Source organism: Colletotrichum graminicola (assembly GCF_000149035.1).
Source record: "Colletotrichum graminicola M1.001 genomic scaffold supercont1.17, whole genome shotgun sequence".
Classification (NCBI taxonomy): Eukaryota; Fungi; Ascomycota; class Sordariomycetes; order Glomerellales; family Glomerellaceae; genus Colletotrichum; species Colletotrichum graminicola.
The window spans coordinates 123,205-145,378 of NW_007361021.1; the positions used below are offsets into that span (position 1 = coordinate 123,205).

A 22,174-nucleotide genomic window follows, 5' to 3' on the forward strand; every position below is an offset into this window, starting at 1 on the left:
GAAGCTTAGGCAGATAGGATGATAGGGTCGTGGGAAATGGGATGATTCGTCCAAAATAGTACAGTCAAAGTGATGTAAAGGATGTAAATGGTAATTATCGTTGCGAAGTTAGTGATTATAAAAGTTGCGTCTCAAACAGGGCGGCAATTCCTTTGGGTTTTCTGGGGAGCCGAGGTCAACCACGTGTTGAAAGCCGAAGGGGGGAAAAGGTTGGCTTGCTCATGCCGCTAAAAACCTTTACCCCAGTTATGTCATCGCTGCAACCGTGCAATATTCATGCGCGATCACAAGACAAGGGAGGGGACCAAGGGGGACTGACGCATGTGATGGGGGGCTGCCCCTCTGGGCTGGGCTGCCCTTAACCTTTGGGGTTGGAAGACAGGCCGGGTTCCTTCGGGAGCTCGTGGGGTCGCAGCGAATTTCGGGGGTGCCGACAAAACATGCTTCATTCGAGAAAACACACTTTCTTGAATAAGCAAGAAAAGAAAGGTGTATTTGCGCTGCAAGGCGTGATGGCCAATCAAATTTCAAAATTGGCCTTTACAGGTTGCTCAATCGAAAACCAGGGCGGATCTGGGCTCGACTTAGAAACCCACCCACCCCGCTGTTGGCTGTGCCTACTTACACCACGAAGAAACTCTGCAATCAAGACATTGTCAGCCAAGGCCCAAAGGTCCGAGCCCAACTAGGGGTTTTGGGCCGGACAGAGTGTGAGATCGGGGCAGCGGGGAAATGTTGTTCCCCTGTCGTTGCGATATTCCCCGCTAACATGGTCGAGGGGAGCAACGCTAACCTTGATATAGCAGAAAGTAAACAAACCAGCTTTGATTAGGCGCCGGGGCTTGTTCCTATCTGCGGTGAATGCAGCCCCAGAACCATTGCGCACCACCCACCGCACCACTACGCGACGACCCTTATTCTAATGCATAACATTTGACATTTCCTATTGCTAGCTTACGCGAAGGCTTGAGAGCCTAGTTTTGACAGTCGAGTTTTGTTTTTTGTTCTTTTATATACTGTTTATGCGACAGCCATAGCGCGCGTCGTTTTTTTCCCCATTCCCTTTTTGGCCTTTGCGCGCATCTCACAATGGTGACACCAAGACCGAGAGGGGCCGGCGACGAGATACTCTCCTCGCCAGATCCGCTCAACGACACCGTCTCCTCGGCGCTCTACCCTTCGTCCCGTCGCGTCACTCGAAGCCAAAGGTCGCAGCGGTTGTTCTCCATCGGTGGACGCGGCACTTCGCCTAGAAAGCAAATGTTCGAGCTCGAGGTTGGAGATGATAGCGCGCCCAAACGGTTGTTAGTGACCGTTGAGGCTGAGGGCGAATACGAAAACGTTGGGCGTAGACTCTTCAACGCCGACACACCCACCCTGAGCCGCGGCGCGTATACAACCACCGTTCCGCTGGCTGGCGACAAGAAGAACACAGCCGTCAAGACGCCCGCGCGGCGGGGTCGGCCTCCCAAATCCGGCACACCAAAGACCGGCACAGCGACCAAGAGGAGAGCTACCTCTTCTCCGAAAAAGACACCAAGACAGACTCGAAGGGTCAAGACTATTGTTGACTCCGATGGCATCGAGGCCGATATCACCATCCAGGGAACACCGAAACCCACTACGCGCACCAAACGTACGACCAGTCGCCAGCCGCGAGGGGCTTCTGAAGATCCTGCTCCTTCGTCCAGACCCAGTACAACCCGGAGACGCGGCCGACCCAAACGCGTTGAGTTCTCCGACCAGCCGGTGGAAACGGTGGACGAGGTGGCGGACTTTGGTGGGGTGGCGCCTTCAGGCGACGCGCTCGCTGCGGTGATGGAGGACATGGCCGTGGACGATCCTACACCAAGGCGAGAGCATCCTGCTGTTTCGATTCCCGAATCTGAACCCGATATCTGGATGCAAACAATGTCAGACCAAGCAACACCTCGTGCAGCGACACAAGACAACCCCATCACCCTTAGTCCGACACCCGCTTACCTGCAAGACAAGAGCCCTACGCCATCAGAACAGCTTCATTCCGAGTCCGGAAATGAGCCCGAATATAATGACTATGACTTTGGGCCGGGCCCGGCGAGCGACATCTCGTCGCTAATCGGAGAGAACGATGCGGATAAGGAGCTACGCGATCAAGATACGGTTGCACAAGGAGAGGATTTCAGCATGATATTTGCGAATTCTATCCCTTCTATGAGAGGACATACAAGCATGCTTGCCCCTGGCTCGGAGGTTGGTGAAGAAACGGGCATGATTGTCAACCAGACACTGGAGTCTTTGAGGCAAAGTGGTGCCTTGCGCGTGGACGACGACGACGAAGATGATGAAGAAGTCGTTGGCCTTTCTACTACGCAAGAGGCTCCGGTACACAATCTTTCAGCCCATGAGGAGATTCAGCCCTCGAAGGAGGCTGAACCGCATATGGATTCCGTAATGGACCTCAACGCCGAGGTCAACGAATCTCCTGTCACCCTCCCTTCTCTCCCTCGCCCTGACCTTCCACCTCCGTCTTCCACATCTAAGGATAAATCTCCAACTAGAAGCATCCAATCGCCGGGTCGGGCTAGAAGCAGCCCCCGTCGCAAGTCTATCCCGCTGGGCCGAAAGCTCTTCGAAAACAAGGCGAGACAAATAGAGTTGGGGACCTCAAGGTTAGAAACTTCGCATATGGAAACTTCTCAAATGGAGACCTCACGGATGGATGCCTCTTTTTCCAGTGTGCCATCCCAAATTTTGGCTGCTGCCACGCCTGGTACTAAGGCCTCCAGGCGCAGCTCGATGGCAAACGAGGAGGCATCCGTGGCATACGAAGATGAATTTTCTGAAATTCCAGATGCCTATCTCGAGGCGGCGACTCCAGGCAAATTGAATCTGCCTCAAATCAACGAGGATGAGGGAGAGACCATGAACGTTACCGACGAGAATATCCAGGAAGAGACGGACAAGGGCTCCGAGGACGGTAACGAAGAACCTCACGCCGACCGGGCAGAAGTGGAAGATGAAGAAGAGGCGGCAGAAGAAGCTCGTAAGAGTTCACCCAAGTCCGCAGCTCCATCTAATGCGAGTGTTTCTTACACTCGGTCAGATTCAGCACGAATGCCGACTCCAGACGACACACCGTCGCCTAACGATGTTCCTGTTCCTCAATCAGATGCCAAAACGATCGAAGCACCTCAAAGTTCGCCACCCGCTGAATATTCTCAACACGATGAGATGAGCTCCGACCCTCCTGTTCCAGAGCTCACGACCAACACTCCTGCTGCTACTAGCGAGTACATCACCCCGGTGGCGCCTGTCTCATCCCCTGTGCCCTCACCGGATGTCAATCTCTTAGCGCCTCGGCCGGCATCTCCAGACAACGGGGTTCGCCCCGGGCTATCTCCTATCGTGAGGGCCGGAAGAGCTTTGCAAAGTGTCACGTCGGATGCCTCGTCACCTCCTCGTCAGAACTCTCTCGGTAGCCCCTTCAGACCTACCACAAGTAGTAGCCAGCCTCAGTCTGCCGCCAAGTCGATTCGTAGCTGGACCCAACCCTTGTCTACCCTGATCCAGGCCGGGGCTCAGTTCTTCGGGTCGCCCACTCGCGCCTCGGCTCCGCCTCCGCCGCCGCCTTCTGTGCCGCAATCGACCGGCGCGCCTTATGAGGATCCCTTTGGTCACGAGGATGATCACACCGGCCAGCCAAGCTTCATGGAAGCCTTGGCCAAGAGCATGATTGTGCCTCGTACCGAGGAGCAAGGTGAAGCATCGGTGTCCATGTCTGGATCTCTTCAAGTTGCCCCAGCCGATGAAGCCGATGAGATGAGCTGGATGGAGGAGGCGCCGGCTCCACGTGAGCAGCCTTTCACCCAATCGCGTTCCATGCAGAGCAGCACGAACGCTGCTGGTGCGTCGCGAACCAGCCGGCGGCCCAGCTTTGAGGGTCTCAGTCTCACTTTCGATGGCGCTGATGAAACGGAGGTCGAAGAAGAACAGGCTGGAGAAAATGAGGATGATGATATCTGGGCAATTGAGGCATCGCGTCCTGCTTCTAGTTCAAGCCGTCAACAGTCATTCGGCAAGCGATCCATTGCGCCTGTTCCCCCGCGGCGCGTGGCTCTCCCTAGTCCGTGGCAGAGACGGGCTGAATTGCCAGAGAAGAACACCCTGTTCACTCCAGCGGCGTCTCATTACCACAAGCCCGGCTTCAACGAGGGTGAGGAAGAGGATTTTTCTATGCTTTCCCAGCAGCGGAGCCAGAAGCAGCTTCCCCGAAAGCCCTTCGGAGTTGCTCAAATGTCGTCGGCGAAGAAGGATCTCTCCGCGTTCTTTTCGTCTCCTGCTCTTCTTCCAGGAGCGGAGGGTGTCAAAGAGATCATGGATAAGAAACGACAGAACGCATTGTCATCCAAGAATATGACGCGTCCTCCCGAGCAGTTCAACGCGGGCATCGAGACGAACTCCATGTTCCCTTCTGTCCCACAGAAGGAATTCGCTCCTTCCGTCAGCGGTCGTTCGGATCTCTTCTCACCTGCGAAGCCTTCTGCAACGAAGTCGACCAATGATACACGTCGGGAATTGTTCTCTTCGACCAGGTCTCGTACCAACATGAGACAGCCGTCAGAAATACCTGACTCTCAGATGAACATGTCATCCGAGGTCTCCTTCACCTCTGTACCGCAGAAGAACTTTGTACCCAAGTCAGGACAGAAAACGCAGGACTTGTTTGGCAAGGCGGCGGCCCCGGTGCCCTCGTTGACTCCGGTGCGCATGCAGCTCACCCGTGCGGACATCCAAAAATGGCAAGAGAGTAGTGCTTCTGCCATCGCGGAAGATTCGCCTGAATCTGAGCGTCATATCCTCCGGCCCTTACCAGACAGGAATATGTCGCCCACGAAGTCCTGTCTGCGCTCTCCTCTGAAACCGCGCACGCCGGGAAGAGTCGTTGAGTTCACTAGCAGCGTCCTCTCGCCTCTGGCCCAGCTACAAGCCCGCGCCGGTCGCCGCCTATCCTCCAATTCCAACAGTAGCGCAGACGCCGCTCAGCAGCAACAGCAGCAGCAGCAGCAGCAGCAGCAGCAGCAGCAACGCATCAACGCCATCATGGAAGAAGAGGACAAGGAAAACGACACCGCCATGGGCGAAGCCAGTGACGCGCAGCACGAGGAAATCGACGTCTCCATGATGGACGCACCTGACGCGGGCATCTCGCTTGAGCCCGCGGCCGGAGAGGAGCCGCGCCTCTCGCAGACCATGTGGTCGCGTGATCACTGGCTGCTGCTGGATGACATCATTCAGCTTCGCCGTCTCGGCCCGTTCGACTTCCAGTTCCCGGACGAGTTCCAGAGCAAGTCAGGGTGGCTGCTCGGCCGCTCTATCAACTCACACGGCATCAGCCTGGTTATGGAGCAGTGGCACCTCGACGTCGTTGACGCCTTCAAGGCTGAGGTAGGCGGATGGGAGGAGGAAGTGCTCGCCAAGAGGGTGTTTTCGTTGATCGTTGGGGAGCAGCTCCGTAAGGAGGGCAAGGCCCCCAAGGCGCCCTCTGTCAAGTTTGCATAGTAGTGCGTGGTCGTGGATGATGGGCGCGCACGACAGCGTTTTTATTTGGGTTTATCTTACAGTACAGTGACCACCAGAATGGTCTTTACGAAAGTCTCATGTCCAATGAGTGTACAGGATCACGTACGTATGGCGGGTTGGGTTGGGCGTTGGAGGCTTTTTGGATCATTACGGTTTTTTGTTATTTTCAAGTTGGTCACTCGGGAGCTTACGAGCTTAACCCCGCTGCAGTTGTTTGTTAGGATACCACTTCATCAGAATGAATTCTGTCCCATGCACCGCCGGCATTTGTCTATGGTAATAGTACAATTCCCAATCCCATCCGCTGTCCTCCGACTGCCAACCCTTGACGCCTGCTTTGCCTCTTACTCAAGCATCGAGGCCTGGTTGGTGTAGAGGACGTCCACCACGCTACTCAGCTTCTCAATCGTGGCCAGAGCGTGGTCATATGCGCTGTCGCGCTCCGTCTCGTCGTAAATGATGAGGCATCCCGCACCCTGGTCCAGCACACCGATGATGACCTTGTCCAGGATCATCTGAGAGAGCTTGCGCTCCACCTGTTGCGTGTCGAGGCCGACCATCTTGGCGATGTGGTTGATCTCAACGCGGGAGAAGGGCTCGATGACCTTGATGAGGTTCTGCTCCAACATGGCGTCGTACAAACGCCGCAGATGGTTGCGGATGAAGGCGTCACTGCCGAGCTGCTCACGGTAGGACTGAAGAGCCTGCTCGTACTCCTCCAGAGAACGGTTCGAGTGCGCACGAGCGATAGCCTTCATGGCCTCGAGGTTCTTGCTGGCGTACTTCTGAGCTTGCTTCGACGTCATCAGGTTGTTGACATCGTCGGCCAGGTTTAGCATGATCTTGCACAGCAGCATGTACTGCAGGGCGGCGGTAGCCTTGACGGACTCGTCTTGGGTGTGGTAGCCATCGAGGGCCTCGATGAAGTAGGAGAAGGCTGTGTTGAAGTCCTTGTCTTCGGCGTGTAGCATGCCGCTCTGCATATCGAGGTGGGCTTGCAGGAGAGGCGGGGTGTAAACAGAGGCAGCGCTCGTGCGGGCGCTAGTAAGAGCAGCGCGGGCTTTGGGAATGTTTCCGAGAGCGTGGTAAACGCGCGACTCGAGAAGCTGGACTTCGACAAGGACGAGCTTGTCGTCCAGACGCTTGAGCTCGCGGAGGAGGCCATTGATGAGAGTGAGGGCATCGTAATAGGATTGCTTAGCCATGAGGAGGGTGACTAGGCGGGTCTCGAGGTTCTGGCGCAGGAAGCTGCGGCGCTCCGAGGTTGCCCATTCTATACATGACTTCGTAACGGCGATTTGGATATCGGTGCTGCCCTCAATGTTCTCGAAGAGGTCGAGTAGAGAGCGGACTGTAGAGGGGTTGGGTTAGTCTTGAACTTGTCACAAACAGGGAACCGAACTGAATCTAGGCCTACCCAGCTTTGCTGTCTTTGCCTTGGCGAATGACGAAAGGACCGTCCGGCTTTTTGTGATCAGGTCGACGAGCTCCTGCGTCTTCCTGAGCGGGTTATTAGCAAACATGGGTCCCCCACACAATGTCATCACTGGACGGAAGAGTGGCTCACTTCTCATCCCGGTACAGCTCTCCTAAACCGATCAGCGCCGTCTCGTACTCCTTCACAGCGGCATCGGAAGTTGCGGAGGAGGGGGGCTGAGAGATGATTTCCTTGAAGAGCTGCTCTGCCTTTCGGGGATCTGACTTGGCCGCCTTCTGGGCCTCTTGTACCCTAGCCGATTCGCCCTGAGCCATCCTGACTGATAATTCGGTTGTCGGGGCAAGAATTCGGTTACTTCGTTGTCGGAGTCGTTCGATTTCGCGAGGTTGTCGTCGGTGGTGGGGGAAGGAGTGGTGTCGTCGCCGGATTCGGGATGTAGCTTGGTGCAGTGTCGAGAGCTCCAGCCTTCAGAAGGCAGGTTGCCATGACCTACGCAAGCCCACAGAGCAGCAGTGGAGGGTTGGGGGCGTATCGGGCCATGGTTGATCCGGGCACTCTTGTCTGATTGGAGATAATTCTCCGAGAGCCCCATCCCCACTAAAACTTTTGGTAGAGTTCGCAGGCATTGACATTTCTCTGGCCAAGCAAGAGACTGACAGCATCACGCACGCCAAAATGAAGATTAAAGCCCTTTCTCGGAGCGTCGAGGAGTACCAGCCTCCTGGCTCAAATGCTAAGAAGCTGCCTCGGTATTTAAGACTCGTCAAGCAACTTGTAAAGCCCAGCTAACCAGTTTGAAGGAACCTCGATCCTGCTCAGCATCCTATGGAGCGCGCTCGAGAGTAAGTCGACCTTGCCACATCTGGAGACGCCAACTTACCAGAACTCAGGTATACGAAAGCTCTTAATGCCGTTAAGTTGGAGCGCATGCATGCCGCGCCCTTTGTTGGGCAGATGGGCAGTGGCCATATCGATGGGGTATGCCTGGTTCGAATCCTTGAAGACCCTCCTGGTTGCTAATAGACACTACAGGTTTACTCGATGGCCAAAGATCCGAACTCCCTGAAGCATATGGCATCTGGTAGTGGCGACGGAGCGATCAAAGCATTCGACCTCACGAGCCGAGACGAGATCTGGCACACCAAGAGTGCCCACAATAACATCGTGCGAAGTCTATGCTGGACGAGGGATGGAAAGCTTCTTAGTGCTGCATCAGACAAGACGATAAAGCTTTGGGACCCATACAACACCCCGAGCGACTCGGCGCCGATTTCTTCGTGGCTGGGCAATAGCGGTTTCCAGAGCATATCGCATCACCGATCGCGAAACGCCTTTGCCGCCTCTTCCTCCTCCAGCGAGATCGCCATCTACGATTTGGAGCGGCACAGCGCGGCCCCAGAGGTTCTTCGATGGCCGAACGCAACCGATACCATCAACACTGTCTCCTTTAATCAGGTTGAGCAGTCCATTCTCGGTAGCACAGGCGCCGACAGGAGCATCATTCTTTGGGACGTCCGCACTGCGATGCCCCTGACCAAGACGACAATGACATTCACCTGCAACTCTCTATCCTGGAACCCCATGGAAGCTTTCAACTTTGTCGTTGGAAGCGAAGACCACAACTGCTACGTAAGTCATGAGCAAACAATCGCACGTCAAAACCGGGTATCTAATTCGGAAGCAGATGTTCGACATGCGCAAGTTTGACAGGGCACTGAACGTTTACAAGGGGCATGTCGCCGCTGTCATGAGTGTTGAGTTCAGCCCGACAGGTGAGGAGCTGGTTTCCGGATCTTACGACAGGACGGTTCGCATCTGGAACCGTGACCAAGGACACTCCCGCGACATGTACCACACCAAGCGCATGCAGAGGGTGTTTACCACCATGTTTACTCCTGACTCCAAGTATATTCTTACTGGTTCCGACGACGGAAACGTGCGCGTCTGGCGATCGAACGCCACAGACCGATCCGGCATTAGATCCGCTAAGCAGAGACAGGCCCTCGAGTACAACGAGGCCCTGATCTCTCGATACAGCCATATGCCAGAGGTCAGACGCATCAAGAGACACCGCCACTTGCCCAAGGTGATCAAGAAGGCGGGCGAGATCAAGAACGTGGAGCTTCAGTCGATCAAGAGACGCGAGGAGAACGAGCGGAGGCACACCAAGAAGCAGTTCGAGAGGCGCAAGGGCGAGAGAGAAAAGCCCATCCTGGCGCGGGAGAAGTAGAGATGGGTTTCTATGGATGCATGTCTTTGCTGGTGTTGCTTTGCATTGTTCGGCGTTGGGGGCGGCATGCCATGTCTATGTCAAAAGGAAAAGGGTGGATAATCGTGAAAAGTGCAACTTAGATAGGGACCAGAATACCACGGATCAAATCGTTCTCGACCAATAGAATCCAGCGAGAGCTACAGTCCAAGAAACAATGCCGTCTCTCGCTCCATATTCCTATAAGATCGATGTATCATAGTATCTTTAACGTGCCGCTTCCGCTCGGCGGCCGACATGTCCGCCGGCTCCGATAAATTCGATTCGGCGACGGCTTGAAGTGGAGTATCATTTAGCTGTCCACGGAAGGACAGCTGCAAGGGGTCCACGGGGCGTTTTAGTGGCCGTTCCAGGGTTGTGGAGGAGGTTCCAGGGCCACAGACAGGAGCTGGCCTGTCAGGGGAGCAACCCCTAGCCTCTTGGCCGCCGTTTCAACGCCCCAGGTCCATCCACATGTGACGATGAATGTCAAGCTTCCCCGTGGCCCGATTGAGGTTGTGGGTGGGCTGTGCGTTCTTTCGTCTCAAGAATGATCCTTTTTTTCTTCCCCTTTGCGTTTTCCCTTTCCTCCACCCGCACGCTGGACGACACCTATACCATTATTTTCCAAAGACACTTCAACTCCTCAACTCTTCAACCCTGTATTGTTCTGCGAATCTATGCAGGACGTGACACAGGATCTATTCTAATCTCGCTCTAGGCTTGTCGCGATACAAGCTTGTCCACGACCTCGACCCTTTCATACCACCACGACCCTATCACCGCACACCCGCCCGCCTGCCATGGACTACCCACGCCCGCCCCAGAACGGTTCGTGGTTCGCGCCGCTGTCCATCGACTTGCTCGTCAAGGTCTTCAAGGTCACCTTCTTCCACCCCTTCATCTCCTGGATCATCCCCCTGTGCTTCCGTGCCCAGGCCCGGCCCTGGGATGACCCGCTCATGGTCGGCGCTATCGTGTGGGCGGCCTTCATCACGCTGTGCTGGATGGCCAATGTGATCGACCAGCGCATTGCATACGGCTTGCCGCGCGAGGTCGACCTCAGTGAGGAGGTTATCGTCATCACCGGCGGCGCCAGCGGCGTGGGTCTCCTCATCGCCGAGGTCTACGGCATGCGCGGTGCCACCGTCGCCGTCCTGGACGTCAACGAGATGGAGAACGGCGAGGCGAGGGGCGTCACGTTTTACAAGTGCGACGTCACGGACAAGGCGCAGGTCGCGAGGGTCGCGGCCGAGATTGAAAAAGACGTAAGTTCAGCCCCTGGTGTCGGATGCGAGTCGGGCGTGAAGAGTCACTAACACAATTCGCTCCCAACAGCTCGGTGCCCCCACTGTCCTGATCAACAACGCCGCTATTGTCAAGGGCAAGTCCCTCCTGGACCTCGAGTTCGAGGACATTGACAAGTCCATCACCACGAACCTCACGGCGCACTTCTACACCCTCAAGACCTTCCTCCCGCCCATGATCCGCGCCGGCAACGGCGGTACCATCGTAACCATGTCCTCAGTCCTCGGTCACCTGGGCGCCGCTTCTCTTACGGACTACACAGCCGCCAAAGCCGGCGTTACTGCCCTGCACAAGTCCCTGACCGCCGAGCTCGCCACTTCTCACCCGGATATCCGTACCATCCTCGTCGAGCCGGGCCAGCTGTCAACGCCGCTCTTCTACGGCGTGCAGACCCCGCACGCCTTCATCGCCCCCATCGTCGAGCCCGTGGACGTCTGCAAGGAGATCATCGCCGCTATCGACGCGGGGCGGAGCGCGCACGTCGCTATGCCTCTATACGCACGGTGGATTCACTGGTACAACGTGCTCCCCCCCTCGGTGCAGCAGCTTGCGAGAAAGTTGGCTCGCGTGGACACGTCAATGCAAACGTTCATCGGAAGGCAGGAGCGCGGGATGAGTGAGAAGAATGGGAGACTTATTTGAAAGGACGGGTGGTGTATGGTTCCTAACGTCCCCTGGGAAGCCTAGGGTGCCGGCGCCGGGGGTGGCTCTCTGTAATACCAAAATCCGGCCGTATACATATCAAAAATGTCTCGAGACATATCTGAATGAATATACACTTTAATTTCCAACAATTGAATCCCGAAGGCGTCTCAATTGCGAACCTCCTTGCTTTCAGTCCCGGACAGGTCCTGGGCCGGCGACACCTTGCTGACGCCGTCAAACTTCTTGTAAGTCAGTGTGTCGAGGTCGATGCCGTCAAGGGCTCGCGCCTGTGTCTTCTTGTCAGCATGCCGTCGTGCCGGGTCACCGGGAAGACGGAGGAGGGGGGGCGACGCACGCTGATGCCGTAGAAGGTCTCGTTCAAGAAGTCGATGCCCAGGCTCGACCCGCAGCCGCCGCAGAACATCTGGTCCTTGGTCTTGGTGTTGAAGCGGTAGTTGGTGCACCGCTCGCGGGAGCCGTCGTGCCAGGTGACGTCCGTCTTCTCGGGGTCTCAACGCCGAAGGGTGTTAGTAACCGGGTGCCCGACGAAGACGGCCTCATCAGTAACTTTTACATGACTCGAGAGCCGTGCAGCAGCTGAGGAGGAGGAGGAGGTTTGAGGGGAAAGAACGATATAATACGCACAGATGAGGAGGTAGCCGCTGCGTCGGCAGATGGAGCAATTGCAATTGAGGACCTTGTACCCGTCCTCCAGCGGTGGCGAGAGCGTCAATGAGAACTTGATGTTGCCGCAGTGGCAGCTCGCGTCGTACTTCTTGGATCTCTTCGGGGCCTCTTCTGTCGACATGATGCAGTCACGGTTGGGAGCTGGCTTGTTTCGAGTAGACGCGGTCCGAATGTATGTATATGGCGTGTGAATGAAGGGTGTAGTGATGCGGGGTTTGTCGAGTCCAAGAGAAGACCGTCGTCGAGATCGAAGCCTTATAAACCGATGTGCACCGGGGAAGGGAAGGGTTGTGAAGGGTTCAGCCAACCTGCTTTTACCCCCGATCCAAAGACGGGAATTCCGGTGTGGGCAACTAGCTGCCCCTAGCTCATGTTCTGGCCAATGCCGACCGGTCGTCCACCGTTCGTGACATCTCATCTCTCCGAAGGCGCACGGAGATAGATTGTGGAAGCTTTGTATTAGTCATGATGTACCGCCATGCGCCGAGGCGCGATGCCACGGAGACACAGAGCGGGTACGACGTCAGCATGCGGCGACGACCTGCCGCATCGGGGTGTGGTGCCGCACCGTGCGGAGGGGCCATACTGCAGATTGATCCTAAAGGAAGCCGGAGGAGCTAGTAATAGGATCCCTTAAGAAGGGCACGAACGCATAGGCAGTTGGTTACATTTAGTTATTGGCTGCTGGTTGCATGGGTCAAGCTCATGACGGAGATGCTAGTATTCTATCTTTCAAATACCCCCCGCTAGATTCTTCTATTATTAGATGGTATGAATTAACCGTAAGCTAAGTATATATGCGGCAGGTTTGGTAGGCAAATTGGTATCAGATGAACGATGCTCTTGTAACCGTCCCTAATAAGACGCAATGCCCAAGAAACAAAAGCCGCTACAACTTTTTATTTTCTCCAAAACCCAGATCCTCATGGTATCATCAAACGACAGAAATCGCATAAATAGAAATATGTATATGTGAGTGTGTATATGTGCCGAGACGTTACGGGAAAGAACGACCACGCCTCAATGGATCGTTTTCTAGACGGCGTTCATGGCCTTGTCGCCGCTGGTCCTCGGCCTGCTCGCATCCAGCGCGGCGTCGGACGACAGCTTCTCGGTCTCGTGACTCGCGTGGCCGTTGGCAAGGGCCTCCGGCTCGTCGTTCTCGGGCTCGTCGGCCGGGGCGGCGAAATTTGGGGCGTAGGCGCTCTTGGAGCGGATCTTGGCGCCCCAGATGTAGAACACAACGGGGATGGGGATGAGAAGGGTGGCGACGGCGCCAAGCAGCGTCGAGGCCCACTGGATGCCCATGCCCTTGAACATGTAGCTCGCGAACAAAGGGAAGCCAGCGCCGCAGAGGGAGCGGAGGAAGGTGTTTCCGGCGATAGCAGAGGCGGCGCTGTCAGGCCCGTTAGTTTGTGGTGTCAAAGTGCGCTTGATGGGACAATACGTACAACATGAGATAGGCGTCGACAAGGTAGTTGAGCGCCTGGAGGAAGATAGACATGAGTCCAAAACCAGTGAATAGACCGCTGAGTGTAGGGACGATCCAGTGGATGTCCTGGCGGTATCCGGACCTGTCGGCGTTGTTAGCATAGGCTTCGTTTTTCTCTGCGAAATTTGACAGAAGACGTACCATCCGAACCAAAAGATACCGGCCGCGAAGAAGACCCCGCCGGCAATGACACTCGGAAGACGCCACTCAGGAATTGGCACGCCGTTGTTGGCCTTGAGCTTGCGCAGGTACCACGGCTGCTGAAGCAAGACGGTGATACCAGCAATAAGCTGACCAGTGATCATACCGAAGAAGGTGAGTCCCGACTGGCCAGCGCCGAAACCGTGGACGCCACGGAAGACAAAGGGGTACGCCGTCAGGAACAGGTACAACAGTCCGTAGATGAAGGCCATGTAGACAGACAGCGCAGTGACGATGGGCTCGCCAAAAAGCAGGCGCATGGGACGAGAAAAATTCTTGTTGATGAGTTCTTTCAGGTCAATCTCAATTTCCTCCTGTTTAGCGTGGATGCCCCAGTTCCTCGTCCTGCGGCGCAGCTCGGCGGCCTTGCCAACTAGGATGACTGGCGGGTAGGTCTCCTCGAGGAAGAACAGGTCGAGGAAGAAGGCAGCGAAACCCATGAACGAGGGGATGTACTCGGTCCAGCGCCAGCCGAGGTGCGACTCTACGATGAATCCGCCAATGAAGGGGGCCAGGAGCGGGCCGGTGAAGACCGCCATGGAGAAGACGGTGATGGCGCTGCCGCGGGTGCGGTTGTCAAACATGTCGGAGAAGACAGCGGCGACGACAGCCAATGGACACGCGCCAAAGAAGCCGGCAAAGAAGCGGCAGATCAGGATCGTCTGCAGGTCCTTGGCGACGGCGGTGCTGATAGAAAAAACGGAAAATCCGAACATTGAGAGGACGAGGGGCAGCCTACGGCCACGAAGCTCGGAGAGGGGCGCCCACAACGTTGGGCCTTTATCTCTAGTTAGTAAGCTTTTCAAGAGGTTTCGTGAAGTGAGGTAAATTACCAAATGCAAAGCCCAAAACATATAAGGACACGCCCAGCGTGCCCACGGTGGCTGAGACGTTGTACTCTGTCGCAATGGCCTGCGTAGCCGCAGAAAAGATGCTAGAGGTGAAGGCGGCGGTCATGGTGGTGTAGCCAAGCATTGCGGCTGTGAGCAACCTACGAGCCAAGACCGGTCAGCGAACGACGTCTCGCGGGGGGGATGAATTGCACGGTCCATGCAAGACATTGGCTTACTTTTTCTTCATCGGCCAGTTCTGCGCGTGCAGGGGGTCGTTGGGCCCGTCAAACTCGACGACGTAGTCCTCCTGCTCGGGCAGCAGCGGTGGATAGGGCTTGCCGGCGCCCATGGCGGGCAGGGCCTTCTTCGGCTCCCTGCTCTTGATGCTGCGGCCGACGGTGTTGGAGTGCTGGCTGCGGGCGGTGGCGATGCGGCTCAGGGCCGTCGGATGCCGTTCGAGGTCATTCTGGGTCGAGATGCGGCTGATGCCGGTGCCGGTGCGGTAGGCGGGGCGGGCGCCGGTCTGGGATGCCGTGGACGAGGAGGTCGAGGTAGAGGAGTTGGAGAGAACCCGTTCGATCTCATGGCTTTCGCGACCATGGTAGCGGTTTGGGGAAGCGTCGCGCTCGGCGGCCGCGATCTCGCGGTCTAGTTCGTCCATCCCCATTGTTGTATAAGGATGATAGGTTGTTTGTGGTGTAGTGCGGCGGATTGCTCCAGAAGAAGGGGCAGTTGGTCCGAAGAGTTATGCCGAGATCAGTCAAGTATTTATATATGTACCATCAATTGATGTGACTGCACAGGTCAAAGTGTGTTGTAACAGCAGGTGTTCCTGCACTGCTGAGTTATGCAATGCAGTAGCTCGGGGCTATCGAGAAGGTGGGTGTGTCACGAGTTACGTCGATGTATCGTAATGCCAGAGACCGGCCGGTACTATGCCAGTAAGATTTTAGGCGTCTAGATCAGTGGCGATGAATGGGAGGAGAGCGTCTGGGCGGAGTTGGAAGGGTATAAACTGGAGATGCTGAGTGCGCGATCTGTCGCAGGTGGGCAGCTTCCCGTCTTATATGACGAATGTTTTGTGTAGTCTGAGGATACAACGATGAAGAGGGAGAGCAGTAACGCAGAAAATGACAAACAGCGAGAATATGAATTAGAAAGAGTTGATAGGTAAGCAAGACGGCATGAAGCGCCAAAAGCCGAGGGAGTGTATGGGGATTAAGACGGGAGAAGACGAGAGGGAGAAGGCCCAAATTTGCTACGAATGACTGTCGTGCTCTTGATGGAGACCAGCTGGGACATCGCCCGGGTTACCAAGCAAAAGGGGATGGAATGTGGAAGAGACGATGGTATTGTGGACCGGCTGAGTCCCACTTGGGACAATACCATCCCAAGAATGCTTGTTCCTGTTTTTTTTTTCTTTCTTTCCCACCTTTCCCATTTGCAAAAACCCGGCAGGGGATTCGGCATCACCACGACGAAAAAACACATAATAATACAGGGCGACGCGAGCCGACGCCGTGCCTGGCTGGCCGCTGGAGGGGGAAAAAAATAAAGTGGACCCGGTAGCCGGCAACGTTGGATCATGAAAACTAGCCGAGGTGTGGCCCTCGGCATCGGGTGCAGGGTGCTTATTGCTTAGTGAATGTGTCACCTTTTTTCATTGTCTTTTCGCCTCTCGCTCTTGATCCATTGACCCGATGGCACGGACCACCTTTCAGTCATAGTGTGTAGATCAGTGTGGCCATTGAGGCGGTGTCGTTACAAATTGGAGTTTGGTACGGATACGCTATTATTCCCAATACGTAGCTGCCTCGGTTGATAACTAACTACCTAACCACTTACCTAAGCTTTCCTGATCGCGTGTGCGGTTTTAGCCTTCCATCATCCCATCCGGGAAGGAACACTCAGTCGAACTTGTCGTAGAGTTCCTGCAACGGTGTTAACAGCTCTCCAATCGGCTCGAGCGGTAAGTAGAGAGCAGGATCCGCAACGATCCTCGGTGAGGGGTCCTATGAGACACCGGAGAGGGAGTCTGGTCGAAGGAGGTTAGAGCCGGCGTTTGCGACTGTAAATATGATGTGATGTCACCGGGCTAGAGGTTGGAAGGAGATAAGCCAAACCCCGTGCGCCAAGGCGGCGTCTACTTTAGTTTAGGGGCGAACGAAAGAGAAGGAAAAAAAAGGAAAAAAAGAAGAAAAGAGTGGGGGACATTCCCATATTACCCACCTCTGTACCTATGGTAGCCGATGTTGTCAGTTTCTACTCTGTACCATCGTTGTCCCAGACCGCCTTCGTGCTCGTGCTCGCGCCCTTCGGGCCGTTCGCGTTAGTCATCAGCCTTAAACGTCACCCTGCGTCTGGACTGCAAGGCCTACAGCTGCCGCCTGCGCAGCACTAACTAGAAGCCGTTACGCCACACAGCGGCCACCCCGGTTTCGGGTTGTGGGTGCACGAACCTCGGCATCTGAGGCCGAAAGAGCTCCTCGCCCGTACGGCATCAGGCCACGGTAGTTGAGAGATGGTCCGAAAGGGCGCATGGCCGGATCATCCACCGAGAAAAACGCAGCTGCAAAGAAGAAGAAAAACTAACGACGACGAAAAACTGAAACACCCTCGAAGGAGAGAAAATTGGTGAGGACAGAAGATGAAGTGGAAAAGGAGGTGCGGGTTTGCATTAAGATTGGATACATGGCTAGCGTAGTAGTTTATCGTGGATCCATCCGCGATCTCATATTCCATGCCTCCTTCCACACTACTAGGTATGTCAGTACCTACGCAGGGTGACACCCTAATGGCCCTTGGCTGCCCACTTCAGGACCCTCACTTCACCTCTGCCTAAATGCTGCCCAAAGCCGCCTCTTGCCGACTTTCGTTCCCGAGGCACAGAGCGCGGAAACCAACTGCTGCCCCACCTGACAAAGGCAGAAGCAGAGACTGAGAAGAAGGAACGAAAGAAAGATGAAAACCTGCTGTCGTAAGCTGAAATTTTCCAGAAGGGTCTGGAACAGGCTCACTCGATCGGCCCCGCTTCCCCTTTTCAATGCATCAGAATTTCACCGCATGGAATGGAGCCCCCCCATCAGTGTTTTCTTCAGACCACTATCTGCACTGCTTCTTGAACCTTGAGGGGTCTTTTTTTTTTCCTTTACTGACCTGGCGAAAGCCGTGCCACCTGTGATAGGGTCTTTAATAGACTTTTAAAGTAATGTCACGGACAAACACAAGTCTAGAGCTTTGATTTAAGCTAGGTACTCGGTATTTGAAGGATTAGCACCCGAACCTTATAAGGTGCCTATTGAAATGCCCACAATGCAACAAAGTCGGTTGATCAAAAGACAGGCATTTTTCTTAATATAAAAGGATGTATGTACCTTTACTGTGCATGGTGAAGCCCCCTGTGTAAGAGGGTCGCCCTTCTAATAATGCCCCAAGATACTAGGGACTACCCAAATCGTCGCTAGTCTTCTTACATGCAAGGAAGTGGTGCCTCTTAATCCCATGTACGGACGGACAACTTGGAGTTACCGCCGAACCCCCCATCCACTCTCTAACAAGTTTGTCGCCTCTTCCAGGCTCAGTCCCGATGTCTCGGGATAGATACGCCAGATCAGTCCGTATCCTACCAGGCACAGCAAGGCATAAAGCACAAACGTCCATGAAGGGCTCAGCACGTCCATGAGCGGTAGGAATGTCAGGCCCACGACGAAGTTGGCACCCCAATTCGTCGCAGTTGACACGCCACTGCCAATGGACCGCACCGCCAGCGGGAACAGCTCGCTCTGCATCCATGGCACATTGCCTAGCCCAAGAGCGTAGGCAGCAACGTACCCCATGATGCTGACGAGAATCAACACTGCTGCCCCTCTGTCCGTGCCCGCCCCCTCGCCCTTGCCGCCCTCGCTGGCTGCCGCCGTTTCGGGCCGCAGGTCGATAAAGGAGAACCCGTATGCCGCCAGCATCAGACCCGCAATCATAAACGGTAGGGAATAGAGCAGGATCTTGCGCCTTCCGATTCGGTCGATCAGACACAGCGCTGCCACCGTGAAGATGAGGTTGGTAACGGCAACGCTCATGGCGGTGAGCGTGGGTGTGCCAAAGCCTACCATCTTGAAGATGGTCGCCGAGAAGTACATGAGCGAGTTGAAGCCGCAGAGCTGTTGAAGTCCCTGGAGCAGGCATGTGATGACCAGGGCGCGCTTGTTTCTCCCGACGGCGAACAGCTCTTGCCAGCCACCCCACCACTCCATGCGCGGGGTACCCTCTCGCCTCATGACTTCTCTCTCCTCCCTAATCTCGATTTCGATCTCCTTGATGATGGCCTCGGCGTTTCTCATGCCGCCGACGGTGTTGCCCAGTACCCTTTCGACGACCTTCTTCGCCTTCAGTGACTGGCCCACCATGACGAGCCATCGCGGTGACTCGGGTATCAGCACGAGAATCGAGCATTGAAGAGCGGCAGGAAGAGCTCCAAGGCCAACCATCCATCGCCAGCCCGTCGACTTGTCACCGTATTCTGCAAACGCCCAGCCGATAATATACGCAACAACCTGTCCTACCGTGATGAACAGAACATTCATCGTCACCAGCCGCCCACGGTGGCTGGCTGGGGCCAGCTCGGCAATATATAAAGGGATGACAAAGCTGGCAGCTCCAACGGCCGCGCCGACTATTGACCGGCCTATCACCATTGACGTGACTGTACTCGCCCATGCTTGCATCAATGCGCCGACAATGAAGAGGACGTCGGCCACGAGTATAACGCGCTTGCGGCCAAGTGCATCGGCGACGATGGAAGAAAAGGGAGACACGAGAAGCGCAAAGAGAGCGGTGCTCGATGTGATGATGGACTTGTCGAATGTCGTGAGGATTCGGTCGGAAAGTGAGTTATCGATCTTAACGAGAGTTGCCGATATAACGCCCGTATCATCTACGCACACCTGTGGTCAGAAATGCTTCTCCCAGTTCCGATGCTGCAGCGCCTGGCCAGACTCACATCCAAACAGCAAACCGCTGATGCCGGCAGCAAAGGTCAAAAGCCAAACAAAGAGACCCGGGGTCGATTGCTGCGAATTCTTCATCGATGAGGGCAGCACATCGACTTCCTCGTCCGCGTTGCGGTAGTCCAATTCGTCGTCCCGGTCCTGGCGACCGGCCATCAATGGAGCGTCCATGGAGTCGGGCATTATGACGGAAGTGCTACCGGAATCAATGCGGCGTAAGAGCAAACTTCAATGTCGTCAAGCTGTCGCGCGTTCGGAAAGGGTGGTGATGGGTCCTTCAAAAAGCCATGCTTCGGAGTGCGTTTCGGTACCGTCGGTCGTTGTCGAAGAAGGTGTGGTTAATATTCAGCAGCGGGATGCCGGCCACGTTACGTATTTAGAGTTGCGAATGTCAAAGCCTCAACTCCCTTGCCGGGAAGCTTGGGGCTTGTGGGGGGCAGTCGTCATTGGGCCCCTGCACCATCTGTTAAGGGGGTATCTGCTGCTCCAGCGAAAAACTGCAGGCGAATAAGGTAGTCTCATATCTCCGCATCCGTACTTTCGCCTGAACCAGTGCTGGAATCCGAAACTCGGCAGTCGTTCACCGCCCCTCCATTGCAAAGCATCGTTCATTTCGTGCCAGAATTAGGGAGCTGCACAGACGTCGTCATCTCGAGTGCTTGATTACTCAGTGCCGTCACGTAATTCGCGTCCACTTGAATGCTTATGTAACATACCTAATCTGGAGCTGCCAGGACTTCTCCTAGACCGGGCAAGGCCTGTCTCTCAGAAAGCTTATGAAGAAGACCGTCCTGTCACGGCCTACAGTACATCTGTGGCCAAACACGGACTTGACGGCGATGAGGATTGCGAGTCTTGGCGCCTGTGGCCACAGCATTCAACAAATTCGCCAGCTTGGTCATGTCTTAAACCAAGCCAAGTTGGTTTCATGGCGTGTAGTCGTAACAGGTTGCCCGCTTGTAGAGCCATTGCTTCCCTGATGCAACTGCAGTCTAGTGGGCAGTATCTGTTGGTATACATGCAGTGTAATCCAAGCCCCGAGGCCAGGCTCGATTGTCCGTATCCAGCGCCCAACTAGTTTGAGAGCTCCGACAAGGTCTTGTTAGGCCGCCGGATGTAAACAGCAGCTAAGCTAGCGGTAAACGACAGACACAAGATGCCTCGTTGTCTGACCCAGGTTGCGAATAGTGCTGCGTTTCACAAGCTCAACGTAAGCTTGGAAATCGTTGGAGTACCGGTTGTGGAATACGATTTTTAGCGGACTCGAACGATTAGCAGGTGACACTGGCCATCCGAGCGCCCGCTTTCACATTGTCCAATACCTCGACGACGGTCCAATAGCTGACGATCCAAGGCAACGGTTTCCTTTGGCGGCTTTCGCTGGAGACAACCAAGGTTACCAAAATTGCTTCGCAGTAGGTATCGAATCCTACTACGTAAGAGGGTACAGAACCATATGTTGACGATGAGACAACGGCTTTGAATGAGTCGACGTCAACCCGTAAGCACTTCTGCCGTTCTACAGTGTAGTAAGCTCAGTCAACATGAGCGAGAATTCGGGCGATAGAAATGAATTGAATCGCAACGGTGTCTAGACCCAACTAAATCATTCATTTCAAGGTCTGGATTCCGGCACAAGTCACCGGGGTGCTGCAGGACGACAGACAATACGTTTTTGGACTCTCAGGCTACATATACCAGTTGCGAGCTGCAATCCTGTCGGTGCAGGGTCGCTTTTGCACTTTTGCGGGCCTATGTACTATGTAACAAGAGTGCGGGCGCAACTGAATCTCGTCCTGGTCCTGGGTGACGCAGGAATGGGGCGATGCAGCTTTGTACACCCCAAGATAGCAGCTTCCTCACAAGAGAGGTCGTGTACCAATCCGGACAAAACAATATAGGCTGGCAGGTTTATGTGTTGACGGCAGATGTCGATTCCCCGGGGGGATCGCCACCAGGGTGAGTATCGGGCGGCATCTGCAAAAAGACAAGAATATCACGATTGAAGAGTTGGCTGGGATGCTTTGGTTGGAAATGGCTAGCTACTACGGATACTGCTTTGGGGAAGATGCCGTTACCAGGAAGAGAGGTTGGCCTTATACCTCAGCCGCAGGTATGCGACTCTGAGGGAGTACGAGGAGGAGGTAGGTACCTATACTTCTTCCCCGGTCTCGTGTAGACTCCACCATTGCATTCCAACCCGTTGTGTGATCCTACTGCCATGCTGCTTGCTCCTTCCTTTATCATACTGCTTCGATGTTATCACCGTGGCAGTCAAGCCCCGCTGGCCCATCCTTCACTTCTACCTACATCTTGCTTCTTCACGCTTGACTGCATATCCAACCCAAGTCATCCTGCACGAAAGACCCAATCAAGGCAACGGCATGACAACTGCAAGCATAGGATATCATTGAGACACTACAGCCGCAGCAGGCCACTAGCGAGTTGGAAATCGTGTACTCGGCGTAGGGCATCGTTCGCAAAGCTTTTACAACAGCCGGGTGCATTTCCAACGACATGGTCACTCAACAAACAGGGCGTGTCCTCCAAGCGATCTTGCTGTGATTAAACGCAGCATGGGAAAGTGCAAGGTTCAGCCATGAACAGGAACCCAGGCACCTGGCTGGTGCTTTTCCAGCAAGTTCAAGGCCATCAGCCAATGAGGGCGTCAACGCCTATTCCAACAGTCATCATGGAACCTTTCGATATGCCGGGGTGAAGAAGACCCATGGGCAGAAGGGAGCGCAACATGAGGGG

The 22,174-nt window shown here is 55.1% G+C and overlaps 7 protein-coding genes across 7 annotated transcripts; 3 read left to right on the plus strand and 4 right to left on the minus strand.

Annotated features, from left to right (window-relative positions):
• Positions 1-1,089: 1,089 nt before the first annotated feature.
• On the plus strand, positions 1,090-5,541 carry GLRG_05076 (uncharacterized protein; the record flags this gene model as incomplete). The annotated part of the gene is made up of 1 exon (XM_008095761.1): positions 1,090-5,541. The coding sequence occupies one exon, from the start codon at positions 1,090-1,092 to the stop codon at positions 5,539-5,541; it is 4,452 nt and encodes a 1,483-aa protein (XP_008093952.1).
• A 365-nt stretch (positions 5,542-5,906) lies between these two features.
• On the minus strand, positions 5,907-7,314 carry GLRG_05077 (PCI domain-containing protein; the record flags this gene model as incomplete). Its single annotated transcript, XM_008095762.1, has 3 exons — positions 5,907-6,913; positions 6,980-7,062; positions 7,130-7,314. 3 exons carry the CDS (start codon positions 7,312-7,314, stop codon positions 5,907-5,909), a joined length of 1,275 nt encoding a protein of 424 aa, XP_008093953.1.
• Positions 7,315-7,675: 361 nt separating this feature from the next.
• On the plus strand, positions 7,676-9,230 carry GLRG_05078 (WD domain-containing protein; the record flags this gene model as incomplete). Its single annotated transcript, XM_008095763.1, has 5 exons — positions 7,676-7,749; positions 7,801-7,842; positions 7,891-7,978; positions 8,033-8,629; positions 8,685-9,230. 5 exons carry the CDS (start codon positions 7,676-7,678, stop codon positions 9,228-9,230), a joined length of 1,347 nt encoding a protein of 448 aa, XP_008093954.1.
• Positions 9,231-10,051: 821 nt separating this feature from the next.
• GLRG_05079 (short chain dehydrogenase) lies at positions 10,052-11,198 on the plus strand (the record flags this gene model as incomplete). The annotated part of the gene is made up of 2 exons (XM_008095764.1): positions 10,052-10,516; positions 10,587-11,198. 2 exons carry the CDS (start codon positions 10,052-10,054, stop codon positions 11,196-11,198), a joined length of 1,077 nt encoding a protein of 358 aa, XP_008093955.1.
• A 170-nt stretch (positions 11,199-11,368) lies between these two features.
• On the minus strand, positions 11,369-12,009 carry GLRG_05080 (glutathione-dependent formaldehyde-activating enzyme; the record flags this gene model as incomplete). Its single annotated transcript, XM_008095765.1, has 3 exons — positions 11,369-11,488; positions 11,557-11,711; positions 11,847-12,009. 3 exons carry the CDS (start codon positions 12,007-12,009, stop codon positions 11,369-11,371), a joined length of 438 nt encoding a protein of 145 aa, XP_008093956.1.
• A 914-nt stretch (positions 12,010-12,923) lies between these two features.
• Positions 12,924-15,081, minus strand: GLRG_05081 (major facilitator superfamily transporter; the record flags this gene model as incomplete). The annotated part of the gene is made up of 5 exons (XM_008095766.1): positions 12,924-13,284; positions 13,340-13,462; positions 13,522-14,359; positions 14,415-14,572; positions 14,651-15,081. The coding sequence occupies 5 exons, from the start codon at positions 15,079-15,081 to the stop codon at positions 12,924-12,926; spliced, it is 1,911 nt and encodes a 636-aa protein (XP_008093957.1).
• Positions 15,082-17,938: 2,857 nt separating this feature from the next.
• On the minus strand, positions 17,939-19,600 carry GLRG_05082 (uncharacterized protein; the record flags this gene model as incomplete). Its single annotated transcript, XM_008095767.1, has 2 exons — positions 17,939-19,344; positions 19,411-19,600. 2 exons carry the CDS (start codon positions 19,598-19,600, stop codon positions 17,939-17,941), a joined length of 1,596 nt encoding a protein of 531 aa, XP_008093958.1.
• Between the last annotated feature and the right edge of the window lie 2,574 nt (positions 19,601-22,174).